Consider the following 17,566-nt stretch of genomic DNA (forward strand, 5'->3'; position numbering starts at 1 on the left):
CTCCCCACTCCTGACCTCTGTGTTCCTCCCCCCCCTTCATCACTCGCTACCTAACCTGCCTGATTAAAGCTGGTTTCTAACGGATCAAACGCGTATGCATTCGGCGATTTTCGTCAATCGCGCGCTTTTTTCTTTCTTTTTTTTTTTTTCCGAAAAAATAATATCGAATATATCTCTCTCTCTCTTTCTAAAATTTATTTAATTCAGGATATCGTATATATGGAAAGAAAAATGATCCAAAGACGCGATCGCGATTTTAATTTTAATATATATGAACGGTGCATAAATAAATGAACGCGCACACGTGACGCATCGTCTGGGAAACTCCATTCGTTTTTTTTTTATTCACTTTTGGCATCAATTATTTCCTTCACTATATATACTATATATTAAACTGCATTTCAGGAACCTGAATATTAAATTGGCAAACTATTTATTAAGTTTTATTGATCAAACAGGGATTATAATATATATCTAAGGGATTGACCTTGTGCTCGACTCTCCATAATATCCTATAGCTCGGATGAATAATATTATCTTCAAATAACCGCAAATGTTATTAGAATCGATATAAAAATATATACAGATTAGAATAAAAGATCGATGACAGAATAATCAATTAAAATTAAGTTAAATTAAGAAAAATTAAAATATTTTATAAAATATTTTATTGAAATTTTGATGTAATCTATATCTACTTTAAACTTAATGCTTTAATAACGTGTGATACTTTTTGATCCAACAGACGAAAATCTAAAAAGAGCAGGAAAAATATCTTGGCTTCCTACGAATATGTGGAGGAATACTCGATTGGCGAAGGTTATTTCAGTACGCATGATGTAATTGTGGAGTAATTCGAGTAATCATCCGTTAAGAAACCGAGGCTATACGCGTCATCCAAGACGATAATTCAAAAGATAAGCACGTGTGTATACATACACATACATACATTCACATACAGTTCTATATGTAAATTATACTAGTTTCTTTTTTAAATTCACGATAAACATATACGAATCTCTTCATCATATATTCTAACGGCAGAGATGAGTTTTTATAACGTTTTATTTGTGAAAATTAAAGGGATTGTTTTGGGAAAATATTTCCTCAAGATACGCGAACTTTTAATCTATGCTTGTATATTAAAAGTCTTCCAAGAAAAATATGCAACAAAAATCCAGCGACAAGTTCTTTTTTCGCAATATCGTGATTACTCAAAATTGCAAATTTTTTACGATATGCAAAAACAAATTGTGATTTACCAATATCGTTTAACTTAGAAGCGTAGAGGAGTCTTGTGCCTGTATAAAAGTATAACAATACCGGAAAGCTGCACTGCACAAGCGCTGTTCAATATTTACATCAGCGAAATGGATATATTACCGGATTAGAGACGTGACCCCCGTGGCTTTTTAATTATACAAGCCTCAGTGCATCCCGGGACATCTGCCCTATAGAAACTCATCTCTCCTCTACCCACCGGTCGACGAGAAGAGATCCGTTCCCTCGCTACCTAGTATCAATTACATTGTTATTATTACAGGGGAGTAGCCTAGGAGAGATGCGGTCAGAGATAATACACTGTTATAAGAGCATGCACAACAATGGGACAGGTACACGCGGCGTTAACCGAAGCGTGACCCCTCCCTTTATCCCCCCTCGTCGTGCGAGCAACGCGATAGCCATCGCGCGTGCAACTATGCGTTTAATTTGGATTTGCCGCAAAGAGAATGAGAGAGCAGAGAGAGAGAGGATGCGTATATCGCGAAAATGAGGGGTACGCGCCCCACGAGAGAGAGATCTGGGACGCGTGTACCATCTACGCGTGTACGTATGTGCGTGTATAATACATATACGCATGCATACATACGTACACGCGCAATACATATATATAGCGAGGAGTTCGTCCTTCGGGAGGTTTAGTGAAACATTCGGGATGACGAGCGAAGGAACACGGATGAGGAACACGGATTTCAGCATCGCCCGGATACTGTCGGACGATCGCGGACGTTGCTCGCCGAAGACGCGGGCGGATCGCGAGCGGAGGAGCCTCGACGAGGAAGACGAAAGTCCCTCGAAGAAGCTGCGCGTCCGCTTCCCGGTTTCATCCCTCCCGGAAGCGAACGAGGAACGAGCGTCGAGACGCGAGGGAGAGACAGGACGCGAGGAACACATGGTCGATCATCGTATCGTCCCGAGTGAAACCAGGGATGCTCTCGTAGCCGGCGAGACTGGACAACGGGATAGCGAGATACGGATGAGGACCGATCTCACGTGGCTTCAGTACACCCGGTACAGACCGCCGAAACTGCCCAGGAGATCCTACGTCGAGAGGCGGACCAAGCGACGAACGGACGATCGTCCTCGTATCCCATTTTCCTCGTCGCAGCTACGGGTGTTGGAAGACAGGTACAGGAAGAGCGCCTATCTGTCCAGGAACGACGTCGTCGAGATGTCCGCGATGTTGAGGCTGCCGCAGAGTAAAGTATGTCAATAAAAAAGATATATATATAAGAATCTTATGTCAATGACACATGTAGATTTAATAGCATAGATTGTTCGCAAATATATAACATTTCAAGCAAATATATATATAATATATTTAATATATTTAATAAATTATATATAATATATTTAAATCTGCATATTATGTCATTGACATAAAGTTCTTTAATGTAAAAATGCATGTTACATTGATATTTTCTCCATTGACAAACCGCTCAGTTTACGCGAGTGTAAATTCAAATTTAAATGTTTCGCGCGTCTTATCTTGGTTGATAAAGCAGATTTCCGTTTTATCGATTCTCGGAAAGTTATCGACACGTGAATCTAATAATGCAGCGAGATTGCACGAGAATGTTTATCGAAATAATGTACGATTTTATATAATGTTTTTTTTTTGTTTTTTGTAGATAAAGATCTGGTTTCAAAATCGTCGAGCGAGGCAAAGGCGCGAATCGCTGAATTCCACGATAACGGCGCGATGACACGATGTTAGAGTACGTGGAGCTCTGCAAAAACGGTTCCTTGAGTGTCCAAAATCGGAGGATATATATATATTATTCTCGAGGATCGACATATATATATATATATGTATAGAATCCGAATTATATTCCAAGCGACTCGACTTTTCATATCGTTTCTCTTTCATATCGTAGCTATTTATTTTATGCATTCTTGCGATTATTTGTACAAATGCAAATTTATGTAATAATATTACCTTTATATATTGTATGTAAAATAATTAATGTATAGTAGACATTTTATTCCGTTGTGTAAATCACCAAAAACAACAAAAAGCAAACCTCTAATTTTATATATAATTCGCGCCAGGAAGACGCGCTGTGGAAATACAAATAAAAGATATCAAGTACAAGGCGCAGCCAAATAAAAAATTGTATTGTGTGTAATAGAACTTTTTTGCACAAACATGTTATTATTGTAAATACGTAAAAAAAACTAGAAAGAAAACATTATAACATTCGCGACGAATAAATCAACGTGACTTACATATTGTCCTCGAAGAAGCGATCGAAGCGAGGAGTGGCGCAAGAGAGGAGAGACGTAAGAAGAAAGATCTCGTCTAGTCTGAAGATTTCTGATCTCGATCCTACGCATTGAAATGTCTAGCGCGAGAGGTCGCTTTCGTCGCTCGATTCGCGCCGCTCTTGTTCTCTTCCTCTTCTGCCTCAACCCGGCTGCGCGAGTGGATATGTGTGCATCATATTTAATTTATATATATGTATATGATAGGCACAAGACAGCGAGCAATAATCTTTTTCCATCATAGATTAATTCTACGAATCGCGGTTTTAACATAACGGATAAGGCTAATAATGCCGTTGCAAGTTCACGACGTTCAGGTAATTATCCGATTTCGATCGGGAAAACACGCGTCCTTCCCTCGAGATCGAACGATTTATAACTAAACGAGGGGGGTTATCTTCGCAACTTTGTTCACATTTCGCATTTATTCTCGCTTTTTTTTTTTTTTTCGCGATGTAAATATATGTAGTCCATTTCGATTCAAATATACTCTCGCGCGAGCAAAACAATGAGGTGGTATATCCTGTATTTCTTTTGTCTTGCAGCAAAATGTCGTGGAGCCAATGCAGGTTGATGCTCCTACAGAGGATAATGATAATGCTGAGGAAGAACCGTATATAGTAGAGAATCCGACGTTGGTATGTAAAAATTCATTTAATGTTTTGAAAAGATTTCCTTTCAAGATTAAACAAATCATTGTTATGTTTTCTTATCTTCCAGGATTTGGAGGTATACGCCAACAGCTATACCGGACTTGCAAAATTACATAGACTTGTATATATCGCCGATCATTGTCCATCGTTAAGAATAGAAGCATTGAAAATGGCAATTACTTATGTGATGACCACGTACAATGTTTCGCTTTATATAATGCTACATAAAAAGCTCGTCGAGGCCATGGGGACTCCTGGTTTACCGGATGTGGCGGCGCAGTCTACTTCGCAGGACATGTTAACGGTGGATCAAACATGGATAGAGACTCGATCTAAGAAAGCTGCTCTAAAATTGGAGAAATTCGATACCGATCTGAAAAATTACAAGAGCAATTCTATCAAAGAGAGCATACGAAGAGGTCACGATGACTTGGGAGATCACTATTTGAACTGCGGCGATCTTGTTCACGCCTTGAAATGCTATTCCAGAGCACGAGATTACTGTACTAGCGGCAAACATGTTGTGAATATGTGTTTAAATGTAATCAAGGTTTCTGTATATTTACAAAACTGGTCGCATGTACTTAGTTACGTTACCAAGGCTGAAGGTACACCAGACTTTCCAGAATTGCACGGTAAAGACAACAATCAGGCTATTATTACAAAATTAAAAGTCGCAGCAGGTTTGGCAGAATTAGCAACAAGAAAGTATAAAATGGCTGCAAAACATTTTTTACAAGCATCCTTAGATCACTGCGACTGTCCCGAATTATTGTCTCCCGGAAATGTGGCTCTCTATGGCGGACTTTGTGCTTTAGCTACCTTTGACAGACACGAACTGCAAAAACAAGTTATATTTAGTAGCTCTTTCAAATTATTCCTAGAGTTAGAACCGCAACTTCGAGATATAATTTTTAAATTTTACGAATCAAAGTATGCATCCTGTTTGAAATTGCTCGACGAGATAAAGGATAATATTCTCTTGGATATGTACATAGCACCACACGTAAATCTGTTGTATACGCAAATTCGAAATAGGGCGTTGATACAATACTTTAGTCCTTACTTAAGTGCGGACATGAGACGAATGGCAACTGCATTCAACAGAACAGTATCCGAATTGGAAGATGAGCTCATGCAACTTATCCTCGATGGTCAGATTCAAGCTCGTATAGATTCGCACAATAAGGTAAGTGCTTCTTGCAAACTTAATTACATACATATCTTTCTTTAATAAATGTATAATATTTTAAATCAATATTTTAAAATTATTACAGATTTTGTACGCAAAGGACGTTGATCAACGTAGCACCACTTTCGAGAAATCTGTGACCGTTGGAAAAGATTATCAAAGGCGTACACGTATGTTGATCTTAAGAGCCGCAATGTTGAAACAGCAAATTCATGTAAAGGTAAATTATAATTAAGAAAAATATCTTTGAGATTATTGAGTTCCTGCATTATTGCACAGTATGAACTATGAAAACTTTATCATCTTGTTTACTGTTGTATTTAAAAACACATTATTTATTTTGATATAGAGTCCTCAACGTGACAGTACACAAGGAGGTGAGATGTCGGTAGCACCTGGAAATGGTACATTAGCAGCAAAAAATTGAACCGTGTTTCATATTTTATGTTCTGAGAAAAATAAATTTATGCGTGTTAACTGCCACAATCATCTAGGTACGAGATAAGATTTCATCTCCGCATTCGATATTGTTACTTGCGTTCTTTCCGAAGTTGATGTCCTATACCTCATTTTCAACATATAATATATGGCATGTATATAATATTGCTACATTGTGTTTATAAAATAAAAAGCGACTTTCTCTTTCAATTATGACTGTGGAATCATGACAGAGAGGTGTGTAACATAGACCAACCTTTTGATTAATTAAAAAAGAAAAATTATACTAATACGTTCTCTTTCGCATAAAAAGAAATATGTATTAAGAAATCGTAATTTTAAGTTCCTCTGTATACAAACAATGTGAACGAACCTAAGACTAACCATATTCTGCTGGGATTTAGAATAAATTCATTACATTAAATACACGCACATGTATCGTTCATACACAATCCATTTATTTTTTCATAATTGCAAATCTAATCTAATAGAAAATTAAAATAATCTCTCTGTTGTGTATTTATTTTTTATATAGACATTTTAAATGTAAGCTTTTGTTTATTTCACACGTGCATCTGATGAAAAATGTCACAGATAGATTAAGATTTTGCGAATAAGATATATTAATTAAATAGATTAAATTTCGAATCGAGATTTGTATATTATTTATAAGGTAAAAAATGAAAAGAGCTTAAAAAAAGCGCCTTTTCAAAGGAAATGTCACGTGACCGAAAACGACGAATTAAAATCTTTATTTTTAGTCACGTGATATTTCCAACGCGAGCGATTCGATATGAATCGGCGCCTTTAGGTATCATAGTAACAATCCCAAAGTCCCTAGGGAACGAAACAAACTCGCTCGTTGCGTCGACCCGGAAAACTTGCCCGACTTCAGACGCATGCGAAGTCCTAAATCGATATAATGGACGTCTACTGAGGCTTCGTCAGTGCGATATGCGTAAACAAGTGGAGCGAGAGCTTTGCGAGGCAGCGTGCGAATGAGAAGAATCACCGTTGTGGGGTTTCCTTTTCGACGACGAGAGAGTAGGCCGTTTTCGCGTGATCGGGATCCCGAAACCGGATGTGTCGTCATGCCGTGTTGGCCAAGTCGGAATGTCATGACATATTTTATATGTTAATATTATAATCCGCGAAATATATATACACATTATATTAGATTTTGACCGCGAAGAGACGTGAAACGTCCCCAAGATGGTTTTGGCGGACCTCGGACGTAAAATTACGTCGGCCCTTCGGTCGCTCAGTAACGCGACCGTAATCAATGAAGAGGTGAGTTTTCGATGGTGTTTATTCCGATATCTCGCGATTAAAGCGAGGTGATTTTCGGCGAGATGGATTTGTAAACAACTTGAATTGAAATCATCTCGTATCATCCAATGCATACTTTGCGCCTTTATTTCTTGTTTTAGTGTAGGACGTTTCGTACCTCTTTGACAGATGTATCTATGTATCTCCAATTATCTCCAATAACCTCGTTATATGTGTCAAACTTATGTTTACATCGTAGGATTTTTTCAAATAGTCTTAACTTTGTTGCGTGATAATATAAGGGATATCGCAGGAATTTCTTGGAGAATTTTATTCTCTCTCTTCGACAAATTTATTATTTCTTTAGAAATAATTCTTGATGTTATATTTTATTATTTTTATACACACATATGTCTCGTTATTCTTTCGGTATATGTGCTTTATAATTTGTTCTCGCTACTGTGTATCTTTATCATGCATTTTTATTAACAAGTATGGTTTTTTTTCAGGTTTTGAATTCTATGCTGAAGGAGATATGTGCAGCATTACTTGAAGCCGATGTAAATATTAGATTAGTGAAGAAATTACGAGAAAATGTGCGCCAGGTTATTGATTTTGAAGACATGGCTGGTGGTCTTAATAAAAGGAGGATGATACAGAGCGCTGTGTTCAAAGAACTAGTAAAGGTTAGTTTATTGTCCAATGTTTATTTCTAGAGGCAACAATATTTATGATAAGGTGTACAAAAAATTAATGACAATACAACAGAAACAGTTCTTAGCATTTAAATATATGTTGAATTAATAATTTTTTTAGTTGATTGACCCTGGTGTAAAAGCGTATCAACCAGTAAAAGGCCGTCCTAATATCATTATGTTTGTCGGTTTGCAAGGTTCTGGTAAAACAACCACCTGTACCAAACTCGCGTATCATTATCTTAAAAAAAATTGGAAGGCATGTTTAGTATGCGCCGATACCTTTCGTGCCGGTGCATACGATCAGATAAAACAAAATGCTACAAAAGCTAGAATACCATTTTATGGAAGGTAATTAATTTAAGAAGCAGAAAATATTTATTACATCCTACAATTATTATACTACTTATTCTTTTATGTTATGTATCTATTTACTAACTATTGCATAATTCTTTTTAAATTTAGTTATACAGAGGTGGATCCTGTAACAATTGCCCAGGATGGTGTGGACATGTTTAAGAAGGAAGGATACGAAATAATCATTGTAGATACAAGTGGAAGACATAAACAGGAAGAATCATTGTTTGAAGAAATGTTGCAGGTCGCCAATGCTGTGGTAAGATTATAATACATCTTTTTAATTTGTATATAAAAAACTATTTTTTTCAATACTGATAAGTTTTCATGTGTTGTAGCAACCAGACAATATAATCTTTGTAATGGACGCCACGATAGGTCAAGCTTGCGAAGCGCAGGCGAAAGCTTTTAAGGAACGCGTTAATGTTGGTTCCATCATAATTACGAAACTGGATGGCCATGCTAAAGGTGGTGGAGCACTTTCTGCGTGAGTTGTTTTTTTCTTTAATTCAATTTAATTAACTCAATTTCTAGTAACTTTATGTATCATTGTCTATCACATTATATTTGATTGCAAAATAACAATACAAAGTTATTTTTCATCATATGCTTCTAAAACAAATAGTTGTAATAATAATTATTTTCATGATTGATTATTATTCTGGTTTTATTCCTTGTTTATTTAATTTTTTTCAGTGTTGCAGCAACACAAAGTCCTGTAATATTTGTCGGTACAGGAGAACATATAGACGATTTAGAACCATTTAAAACAAAACCATTTATTAGTAAATTGCTGGGTATGGGAGACATTGAAGGTCTTATCGACAAAGTAAACGAACTCAATCTGGACGATAATGAAGAATTACTTGAGAAAATCAAACATGGTCAATTTACTTTACGAGATATGTATGAACAGTTTCAAAATATCATGAAAATGGGACCATTTTCACAATTAATGGTGAATATCACTGATACAAATTTATAGGAAAATCAATTTCTCTCGACACAAGTTTAGTAGAATAAGATTTATAGTTTGTATTCACACATGTAAGAATTGAAAATGTAACATAATATTTTATAATTACTTCTAAAGTTTCATTATGTGTAGGGTATGATTCCTGGATTTAGTCAAGACTTTATGTCAAAAGGAACAGAGCAAGAATCAATGGCAAGGTTAAAGCGGCTCATGACTATTATGGATAGTATGAATGATTCAGGTTTGGTATCATTTAACATGTTTTTTATGATAATTTGTCTAATTTATCAGTATTATTTAATATCATGTATACTTATATGTTAGAATTGGACAGTAGAGACGGAGCTAAGTTATTTAGCAAACAAGCTGGAAGAATAATTAGAGTAGCAAGGGGTTCTGGTGTAACAGAAAAAGAAGTTAAAGATCTAATTACGCAGTATACAAAATTCGCAGCCGTTGTTAAGAAAATGGGAGGCATAAAAGGTTTGTTCAAAGCAGGGGATATGGCGAAGAATGTTAATCCTACACAAATGGCAAAACTGAATCATCAAATGGCTAAAATGATGGATCCGCGTGTATTACATCAAATGGGTAAGTAATTTTATTTTAATATATTTTTTAAATCTATTCAGATAAATTGAAAATATTTTTATTGTATATTTTTTTGTGAACTGAATATAATTTCTTAAAGAGTTAGGCTAAGTTTCAATAAAAAAATTTATACACAGTAGATCCAGATATCTGTGAATTTATTTCATATTTGAAAATTTGTAGCCTTTTTTTTTTTTTTTAATATTTCTTTGTGATTATTTAGGTGGTATGCCAGGACTGCAAAATATAATGAAACAATTACAACAAGGCGCTGCAGGTGGATTGGGAAATTTAATGGGAGGTTTCGGTGGCAAATCCTGAGATGAGGTTCCAGGCAGTGCAACTACTGCCATTAAGGACGTTACATACCGTTATTTACAACTTACGAGAAAATTACGTCGTATTTGAACTACGATATATATTGGAAGGAATTGTATTTAGAACTTTTTTCTTTTCAATTGTTGAATGTGTTTTATATAAATAATGGCATCATGAAAATCATGTAATGGCAGTGACATTAAAATCTCATATCCTTCCAATTCTTTGACATACTTTACCATTTTTTCAATTGCTCAGCGAATCTTTAAAAAAGAATACTTTTAATGTAAATGCAATAAATTATCAAAACATACTACAAAATTTATGTCATAATAGGAATTAACTTATTCTTACATTGTTTACAGTCCCTTTATGTTTCCTTATATATTGTAAATTTTGTTGAGCTTATTTCTTTAAATGATTTTGTTGCTTACTATCTTTTCAATATTGACATAAATTCTATATAGAGAGTATTTGTTGTATTTCTATTATATTAAGTATGCACATATGTCAGAAAAAATAATAACAAAAACAATATTTTCAGTTGGATGTTGTCATTATCACAATCAAGTAATAACAATGCAATTGACATGTGATAAATATGATTATCAATGCAAATATTTAGATATAATAAGAAGCATATATTGTATTTTGTTAAAAAAAAAATTGAACTATTTTTAAGTTTCAGGCAATATAGTTTCATGTATTTTGCACTTATAAGTATTATAATGATTAATATGTTTTAATGTTAATTAGTTTATTTGTTCACGTAAGTAATATTTGATGATAACAGCAAAACTAATACAAGACTATTATTTGCGAGTTTCAGATCTTTATTCTAAAACAGATGACGTTATATATGCTTATAATTTTGAATTATATGGCACGTTTTCTTCTCTTAAACTGGTTATATAATTTTTAACGTTTCTTTTCGATATTATTTAATCCACGATATGATATCTGATATCTATTTGCTCTTGAGATATATGAAAACAATAACAACGTAGGAAACATTATATTCAACATTTTGCGCATAATATATGTATAAGTCAATTCGCGCATATATAAATATTTAAATATCTTTGATTTGACTCAACGACAGGTACAAGTGCTACACTCTACTAGAGCATGTATAATACTGTATATGTGCTTTTAAATATCTTAGCAACTTATTTGTACAAAAAGATCTTTGAGCAACCGAAGTAGAGTGTAAAATATCAATATATTAAATAGGAATGTAACAATTTCGATGGGAATGTATTCGTTTCAATGTAAAATACTTTAAAGCTTTCGGAGAACAACTAGATAGATTTATCAACATTGCGCGCGCGTGTTTGAGGAATTATAATCCTATTTACGTCTGTTGCTTACTGTCCGACTCCTTAAATAATACTTTCGAAATGGTACGCGTCAAAGGAAACGTTTCGTTTGTCCCATAACAAGTACCATTCCAATCATCTACGTTCAAAGACAGAATCATGGCTCCCTTGAAGCCACTGTTACGAATCCATGTACTCTGCAACGCAAGTATTTTAAATTAATTCATTTCACATATTAGATTGCACACGGATCTTACAAATATAAATATGCTCAATATTAATTTCGTTCAAACAAAGGATACCTTGTAGTAGATGCTCTCCTCGTTATCGTAAGATATCCATTCCCTGTCTTTAAACATGTATGGCACGCGACTTTCTTTGTTGAAGACTTTTACAGCTCCGGATTTAAAAAATTGACAAATTGTAGGATAAGACACAAAGCCCTTTGTGCCAAGCTTCCCAAATCCGCTAGCTGGAGCTTGTAAATTGTGATTCAATGGATTGTCTAGCTGGTAAGAGTGACCGTAAGCCGGTATGCCGATGACGATCTTCTCCCGTGGCATCCCCTTCGCCACCCAATATTGAGCAGAGAAATTCACATTTAATGTGGATAAATAACCGGTTTCTGTATAACGTGGGAAGAGAGGAGCGTTCAGATCCGTGACTGGGAAGTACCAAACGTAGAAGTGATAATCGTACGACATGAGATTCACAAAGTCGACGTGTCTGTAAAGATAGAGAATATTCTTCCTTTAATAATATCGTTCTTATCAAATATTTTACAATTATTATATTCTTTTGTATGTGTAAGACGCATACTCTGCCATTTCAGGAACACTGTAACTTTGATCTACAATGGCCTGCGGCGCCGCGACCGCCACTGTCAGGAGTAATTTTTGTCCGCTACGATCGAATTCCTTCCGTAATTCCTGTAACAGCTGCACAAAATGTATCCTTTCACGATCGTCGGCTCCTATCCAGGCCGGGAACTCCCAGTCAACATCGAAGCCGTCCAAATGGTAAGTCTTGGTTACATTTAATGCTGACCTTATAAATCTGGACAGAGAGATGTCAACAATAGTTACATATGTATCTTTGAAATTTATATTACATGTATATCGCACATGTACAGATGCAAATATATGATGAAAATTCGGTGGGGGAACGTACTTTTTTCTATTCGCATGAGTTTTCACCATCTCGGAAAATCCATCGTGGAGCTCATTATTTCCGCCGGCGCTGATCATGACCTTCAAATTAGGTTCGCGTTTCTTTAAGGCGACCACTTGCTCGTACACCCACGCATTATCTCCTACGTCGAGCATGTTGTTCACCACGCTCGCAAAACCCACGATAATATGCGTACAAATATGAGGGTCAATGTGCGACGGACTGAGCTCCCACGACGTGTTCAGGTCCCACGGTATTGTGTAGTAGCATACGATGACTTGGCTAAATATAGGATGCAGATTTTTGATACAAGTTACATCGTGTACCATAAATAGATTTCGAATAATCGTATACCAATCAGGAAAATCCCTTTTTCACCTGGTGGTATTGCGGTGGTATTGCTCCGATGCACCGACACTTGTGTTCCTGTCCGCATTCTGGTTCTCCTTCGTCGATTCGGCGTACATCCGAGCCCTACGTAGCCACGTAGCAATCTTGGCATTGTCAATCTGTTCCTCCACGAATCTATCGCCTTTTGGGGGAGCCCTCAGAACGAGTATGCCGAACCAAGCGCGAGTAATGAATAGAACACCGACGATCAGGAATGTCAGAGTAAGACAAACGACTTGCGTTCTCCAGCGTGGTCTAGAAAACAAAGATATTTATTTTGTATCACGCGTAAAAATAGTCCTAAGTAAGGAGTGATCGCGCGCGTATTGACAGACCACCGTGACAGATGTAGATTTAAGCGTCAAACGATCCTCGATTAATCACGATGACCTTTTGCGACGAGGGAAAGGCGTTCAAGCCAGGAATGACGTAGGAATTTGCCCATAGTGCGAAAAATCGATACAAAATTTTCTCTCTGTCCTTCCCTCTCTCACACACGCTCTCTCTGTCTCTCTTTCTCTCTTTACACGTTTCATTAAGCAAGCAATCCCGAAGAATACGCGCGTGTTTACGCAAACGCGATACACTCTCCCTCTCCTCCACCTCCCTTTTTTAATGATAAAAAGTATCATTATATATAAAGATATATATACATGTACTCACTGTCGTATATCAGTTAGTAATTCATACTTGGCCTGCGGCACAGGTATTTGGTTAACCATTGAATGGTTTTATTAATTTTACTATATTGTCCGCGTCGAATATCTTCTTAATAAAAAAAATTAGACAAGCGAGCGAGATTTGTATTTTATTTTGTTATCGTCGATGATAGAATCGCTTGACAATCCGTTCCGAGATCCCGCTAAATCCCGCGCAGCTGACAACCGGAGACTAAATAAAGCGTTGTTGGAACTCACAGACACGAAAAGACGGATAGCAACGAGATCCGCGTTTATTTACGACAATTGCATAAGTACGAGATGGGTGTGTTCCATCGCGATTTATATGGGCCACCGAATATATATGGGCAACAATAATCGCAATCAACCGACGTATGCACATGTGTGCATGTACACTGCAAATATATTATATGTACGAATATAGGCGACGACGCGTCAATTTTGTCGCTCTTAGGCCGGTATTCATAGTCCGTTCTTATATTTAAGATCGTCTTAAGATCTTGTTCAACCAATCAAGAGATGCTATGCGAGCATTTGATTGGTTAAACGAGGTCTTAAGACGATCTTAAATATAAGAACGGACTATGAATACCGGCCTTAAGCCCGTGTCACACTACGTATTGCGGACGCGGATCGGATTGAGATTGCGGATCGCGGATCAGAATTCAGCCAATCAGGTTGAGGCAGCTTCAACCTGATTGGCTGAATTCTGATCCGCAATCTCAATCCGATCCGCGTCGCAATACGTAGTGTGACACGGGCTTTTCGCCGATTGGTTCGGAAATGCATCTCTAGAGGGATGCATCTATCGAGATTTGTTCATTTTGATTGCATATTGCATACTAGACTTTGAAGGCATTAGATACGTAAAATACAGAGATGTAACTGCCGATATGGGGCAGGGAGAGGGAAATTTTGAAAAATTAGATCTTGAATTACATGTGTGAGAGACAATATCGCTTTTTTTTTTATAAAAAAATGATTTGCACAGACTACCATAATTGCTTGAGATTATACATATATATATTTTTTGTTATATATATTTATAATTTATATATATTACATTTGTATATATATATTAATAAATTATTCAAAAATAATGATAAAACTTATTAAATATACGTATGTTTAAATAAAGTGTACGTATAGTATATAAATAGCACCACATATAATCCGGAGAAATGTAAAATTGTTTTTAAATTAATGTAAGCACAAATATACATTTTTTTTATCTCACAAATATATAAAAATAAAATTATTTAGTCAAAAATATTAAATACTCAGACTAGAATATAATATAAAAAGATTCGATAAATTATTATTCTTTCCTATTTTTTTTAAATTAAAACGAACGTATCGTTTCGATTAATTGGAACAGCCCTTGTGCAATTATATATAAAACTGCTTATAATACCTTATAGAGAAAGAACTTGTAGTAAGTACGTTCCGTTGAAGTTAAGATTTGATATCTGATATAGTATTGTGAAGTGAATCACAGCAAACCGTTGAATTAATATATTAGCGAGCTAATAAGACGTCATCCTCGGGTCTCGGTAAACGGCGATAACGTTCCTGCGTTACCAAATATACAGTTAAGCCACCAAACAATACGAATAGCAGTCCTATACAGTTTATTAGTATTCCTTCACCCACAAAGGTTGTGTATTTATCCCTGAAATTTCAAGTAGAGAAGAATGTATCTTTTTGCATTTGATCTCATAACTTTTTTGATCAATCAACTGCTATATACCCTAATGTGTAGATTGCTTTCTCGTTAAGTCCCAATAAACACGATGCAATTGCACCAATAAAGGTTGCAATACCAAAATACACATGTATTGGCATATAAGAAGCTCGTAATGGAGATTGTAAGCCAGGGAAGAGGAATGAGATGCATCCAGCGACCCACTGTAAATAAGAGACAATTAATACATGTATTTTTTATTCTAGATATTATTGGAAACAATTTTCATAGATTTACCTGACAGCAAAATAATATTACAGTCGTTAATCCCACCCAGCTATGTAACGTATACATATTTGGTATAGGCTTAGGTGCTAAATTATGACTGTCAAAGACCGCTACTAAAGCAATCACTGTCAATAATACAATAAATAACATCATTCCTGCATGGGTGAGCTTTAGTCGTCGCTTGCGGACGTTTCTTTGCGTTCTATAGATGAGCATGGCTAGTAAGTGAAAAAACACTCGTAAATGGTATGTATATACTTGTAATAGAGAGAGAAAATAAACTTTTTATGTTATACCATTAGCATACAGAAACACAAGTCCTATAGTCATTAAGAGAGGATGCCAATTAAACTCAAGCTTTGGATCAGACTTCCATGAGAAACCATTTCTATAATAACTCGTCCATATGATTACCAAAATCATAAGGAGTGCACCACATGCTTCGTGAATGCTGAGAAGCGGAATAAAACCTTCCAAAGACCGAGCTTGGGATGATTCTCCTATTTGATCCATATCTAGAAATGTTTCATATCTCATTATATACATAAGTATTAAGATTAATACAATGATATTTAAAGCAGAGAATGTGTGTGTGCTAAATTTATATAAATTCTACAAATATTTGAGTATTGTATGAAATTATGCGACATTAAATTTTTGAAATTCTCAGTTGCACATACCCAAACATCTTGCATATTCATATGGATAATTTGACATTATGTATGCAACTATAAAAACAATTGTAACGATATTCTTTTCTTCCTATACATTAATATATGATAGCGAATTTTTTTAGAAGCAACAGGTCAAGAACAACAGATTTATAGAAGACAAACAGATGAAGCAAGAAAAGTCTTTGCATAAAGTGATAAAAGACAAAATATATATTGCCATCTGTAAATACGTGATAGACATATATTAATTTAGATATTAGCAAAAAAAAAACAATTTTTACAATATTATGTATATGTATGGATGCGATGTGTATATACGCATTATAAAAAAAATAAAAACAGTGAATAAAAAGCGTTGTTTGTGAACAAAGTCGTGTGTGTCGTCATTAGATGACCGAACATATGCTTCGTCAGGCATATATGCAGCTGATGGAATCACTAAAGTGACGGCGGTCACTTTTATTTTTTAAATGGACCGATGCACTCCTAGATATCGGCTCTTATCAGTTTCTCGATGATGTAATAACATTTATATGCAGGCAAAATATACAGAGGAAAAGGTTTTCGACGAATATCATTATATCTATCGCGTATACGTACTCTCAGTTTTTTACGATTAACTCCTGCTGCGGAGATATCAACAAGTATCGTAGTGCATATATACATATATAGATTATATGTACATACATACATATTATATATGTATAGGTATGGGCGTCATACAATAAATAAAAAGTTTCTATCGATTTTTCCTCGACCTAAGGAAAAATTTGCATCTAAAGAGTTTTTGTAGAAACGAAAAATGGAAGTAGCAGTTGAATTGAAAATAAATATATATATATACGTCAATGATTTAAGGTGATGCTGGAGTGTACTCTGTTTTACCGACGAAATTTAATTTGTAATTTTATGTTTATTTTTTATTGCTTTTATAAAATTAAAAATCCTTTTCAGGGATTAAAGTATATGTTAATAAAGGCATGGGTGGTCATCTTTGATTAAGAAAAAAGAAAAATTTTGAAAATTTATAAACAAAAGCTGTCAGTTCATACAGTTTACAAAATAAGCTCAGGAAGGCAAGGAGAGCATGTGAAAGAATAACAGGAAACCTTTAAAATTGAGTTTAGAAGTTTAGTCTAAAAAAAAAAAACAAAAAATTTGATTTATGTAAAACATGTGCAAAACCGAAATAATAACATAAAAAAGAGCAATAAATTGGTTCCCCGATATTGGTACAGATGCGCTATAAAGTTCTCAGTACATAAAAGCAATAAAGAATAAACATAAAGTTATAAAAATTAACATTTTGTCGGAAACGCATTTTTA

General features: G+C 35.2%; 5 protein-coding genes across 8 annotated transcripts; 3 read left to right on the plus strand and 2 right to left on the minus strand.

The window, feature by feature from the left end:
* The first annotated feature begins 780 nt into the window (after positions 1-780).
* Positions 781-3,113, plus strand: LOC145942222 (uncharacterized). Of its 2 annotated transcripts, XM_083048729.1 has the most exons (3): positions 781-925; positions 1,544-2,485; positions 2,913-3,113. In XM_083048729.1, the coding sequence occupies exons 2-3, from the start codon at positions 1,859-1,861 to the stop codon at positions 2,985-2,987; spliced, it is 702 nt and encodes a 233-aa protein (XP_082904855.1). In that variant the 5' UTR covers positions 781-925; positions 1,544-1,858; the 3' UTR covers positions 2,988-3,113. The 2 variants fall into 2 exon arrangements, with proteins under 2 accessions (XP_082904855.1, XP_082904854.1); XM_083048728.1 differs by lacking the exon at positions 781-925 and having other exon boundaries at positions 1,277-2,485.
* A 559-nt stretch (positions 3,114-3,672) lies between these two features.
* On the plus strand, positions 3,673-6,039 carry Csn1b (COP9 signalosome subunit 1b). The gene is made up of 5 exons (XM_083048718.1): positions 3,673-3,863; positions 4,092-4,184; positions 4,267-5,388; positions 5,477-5,611; positions 5,741-6,039. Exons 1-5 carry the CDS (start codon positions 3,837-3,839, stop codon positions 5,816-5,818), a joined length of 1,455 nt encoding a protein of 484 aa, XP_082904844.1. The 5' UTR covers positions 3,673-3,836; the 3' UTR covers positions 5,819-6,039.
* Positions 6,040-6,668: 629 nt separating this feature from the next.
* Positions 6,669-10,374, plus strand: Srp54k (signal recognition particle 54k). The gene is made up of 9 exons (XM_083048931.1): positions 6,669-7,119; positions 7,608-7,784; positions 7,915-8,144; positions 8,259-8,409; positions 8,489-8,637; positions 8,847-9,108; positions 9,259-9,367; positions 9,451-9,717; positions 9,941-10,374. The coding sequence occupies exons 1-9, from the start codon at positions 7,042-7,044 to the stop codon at positions 10,036-10,038; spliced, it is 1,521 nt and encodes a 506-aa protein (XP_082905057.1). The 5' UTR covers positions 6,669-7,041; the 3' UTR covers positions 10,039-10,374.
* Positions 10,375-11,035: 661 nt separating this feature from the next.
* Positions 11,036-14,013, minus strand: LOC145942324 (chitinase-3-like protein 2). 2 transcript variants are annotated; one of them, XM_083048934.1, is made up of 7 exons: positions 13,605-14,012; positions 13,250-13,521; positions 12,903-13,169; positions 12,525-12,806; positions 12,174-12,410; positions 11,657-12,080; positions 11,036-11,551 (listed from the first exon to the last, which is right to left on the minus strand). In XM_083048934.1, the coding sequence occupies exons 3-7, from the start codon at positions 12,989-12,991 to the stop codon at positions 11,390-11,392; spliced, it is 1,194 nt and encodes a 397-aa protein (XP_082905060.1). In that variant the 5' UTR covers positions 12,992-13,169; positions 13,250-13,521; positions 13,605-14,012; the 3' UTR covers positions 11,036-11,389. The 2 variants fall into 2 exon arrangements, with proteins under 2 accessions (XP_082905060.1, XP_082905058.1); XM_083048932.1 differs by lacking the exon at positions 13,250-13,521 and having other exon boundaries at positions 13,578-14,013.
* Positions 14,014-14,726: 713 nt separating this feature from the next.
* LOC145942325 (transmembrane ascorbate-dependent reductase CYB561) lies at positions 14,727-16,958 on the minus strand. Of its 2 annotated transcripts, none has more exons than XM_083048935.1 (5): positions 16,247-16,834; positions 15,863-16,081; positions 15,576-15,784; positions 15,345-15,502; positions 14,727-15,266 (listed from the first exon to the last, which is right to left on the minus strand). In XM_083048935.1, exons 1-5 carry the CDS (start codon positions 16,281-16,283, stop codon positions 15,113-15,115), a joined length of 777 nt encoding a protein of 258 aa, XP_082905061.1. In that variant the 5' UTR covers positions 16,284-16,834; the 3' UTR covers positions 14,727-15,112. The 2 variants fall into 2 exon arrangements, with proteins under 2 accessions (XP_082905061.1, XP_082905062.1); XM_083048936.1 differs by lacking the exon at positions 16,247-16,834 and adding an exon at positions 16,841-16,958 and having other exon boundaries at positions 14,728-15,266.
* Between the last annotated feature and the right edge of the window lie 608 nt (positions 16,959-17,566).

The sequence above is a fragment of the Prenolepis imparis genome, unplaced genomic scaffold (assembly GCF_030444845.1).
Source record: "Prenolepis imparis isolate NDT839.2.m4 unplaced genomic scaffold, iyPreImpa1.0 SCAF_10, whole genome shotgun sequence".
Taxonomy (NCBI): Eukaryota; Metazoa; Arthropoda; class Insecta; order Hymenoptera; family Formicidae; genus Prenolepis; species Prenolepis imparis.

What these genes read in the sequence shown, in the direction of transcription:
- LOC145942222 (XM_083048729.1), top strand. Translation starts at nt 1,859, where the DNA reads ATGCATACATACGTACACGCGCAATACATATATATAGCGAGGAGTTCG. An exon ending in TGAGGCTGCCGCAGAGTAAA is followed by an intron (nt 2,486 to 2,912) that starts GTATGTCAATAA and finishes TGTTTTTTGTAG; the next exon opens with ATAAAGATCTGGTTTCAAAA.
- Csn1b (XM_083048718.1), top strand. Translation starts at nt 3,837, where the DNA reads ATGCCGTTGCAAGTTCACGACGTTCAG. An exon ending in TAGTAGAGAATCCGACGTTG is followed by an intron (nt 4,185 to 4,266) that starts GTATGTAAAAAT and finishes CTTATCTTCCAG; the next exon opens with GATTTGGAGGTATACGCCAA. An exon ending in GTATAGATTCGCACAATAAG is followed by an intron (nt 5,389 to 5,476) that starts GTAAGTGCTTCT and finishes AAATTATTACAG; the next exon opens with ATTTTGTACGCAAAGGACGT.
- Srp54k (XM_083048931.1), top strand. Translation starts at nt 7,042, where the DNA reads ATGGTTTTGGCGGACCTCGGACGTAAAATTACGTCGGCCCTTCGGTCG. An exon ending in TGTTCAAAGAACTAGTAAAG is followed by an intron (nt 7,785 to 7,914) that starts GTTAGTTTATTG and finishes TAATTTTTTTAG; the next exon opens with TTGATTGACCCTGGTGTAAA. An exon ending in GGTGGTGGAGCACTTTCTGC is followed by an intron (nt 8,638 to 8,846) that starts GTGAGTTGTTTT and finishes AATTTTTTTCAG; the next exon opens with TGTTGCAGCAACACAAAGTC.
- LOC145942324 (XM_083048932.1), bottom strand. Translation starts at nt 13,636, where the DNA reads ATGGTTAACCAAATACCTGTGCCGCAGGCCAAGTATGAATTACTAACT. An exon ending in ACTCATGCGAATAGAAAAAA is followed by an intron (nt 12,411 to 12,524) that starts GTACGTTCCCCC and finishes CTCTCTGTCCAG; the next exon opens with ATTTATAAGGTCAGCATTAA. An exon ending in AGGAGAGCATCTACTACAAG is followed by an intron (nt 11,552 to 11,656) that starts GTATCCTTTGTT and finishes CTTGCGTTGCAG; the next exon opens with AGTACATGGATTCGTAACAG.
- LOC145942325 (XM_083048935.1), bottom strand. Translation starts at nt 16,283, where the DNA reads ATGTCAAATTATCCATATGAATATGCAAGATGTTTGG. An exon ending in TGTGTTTCTGTATGCTAATG is followed by an intron (nt 15,785 to 15,862) that starts GTATAACATAAA and finishes TTCACTTACTAG; the next exon opens with CCATGCTCATCTATAGAACG. An exon ending in AAAGCAATCTACACATTAGG is followed by an intron (nt 15,267 to 15,344) that starts GTATATAGCAGT and finishes TTGAAATTTCAG; the next exon opens with GGATAAATACACAACCTTTG.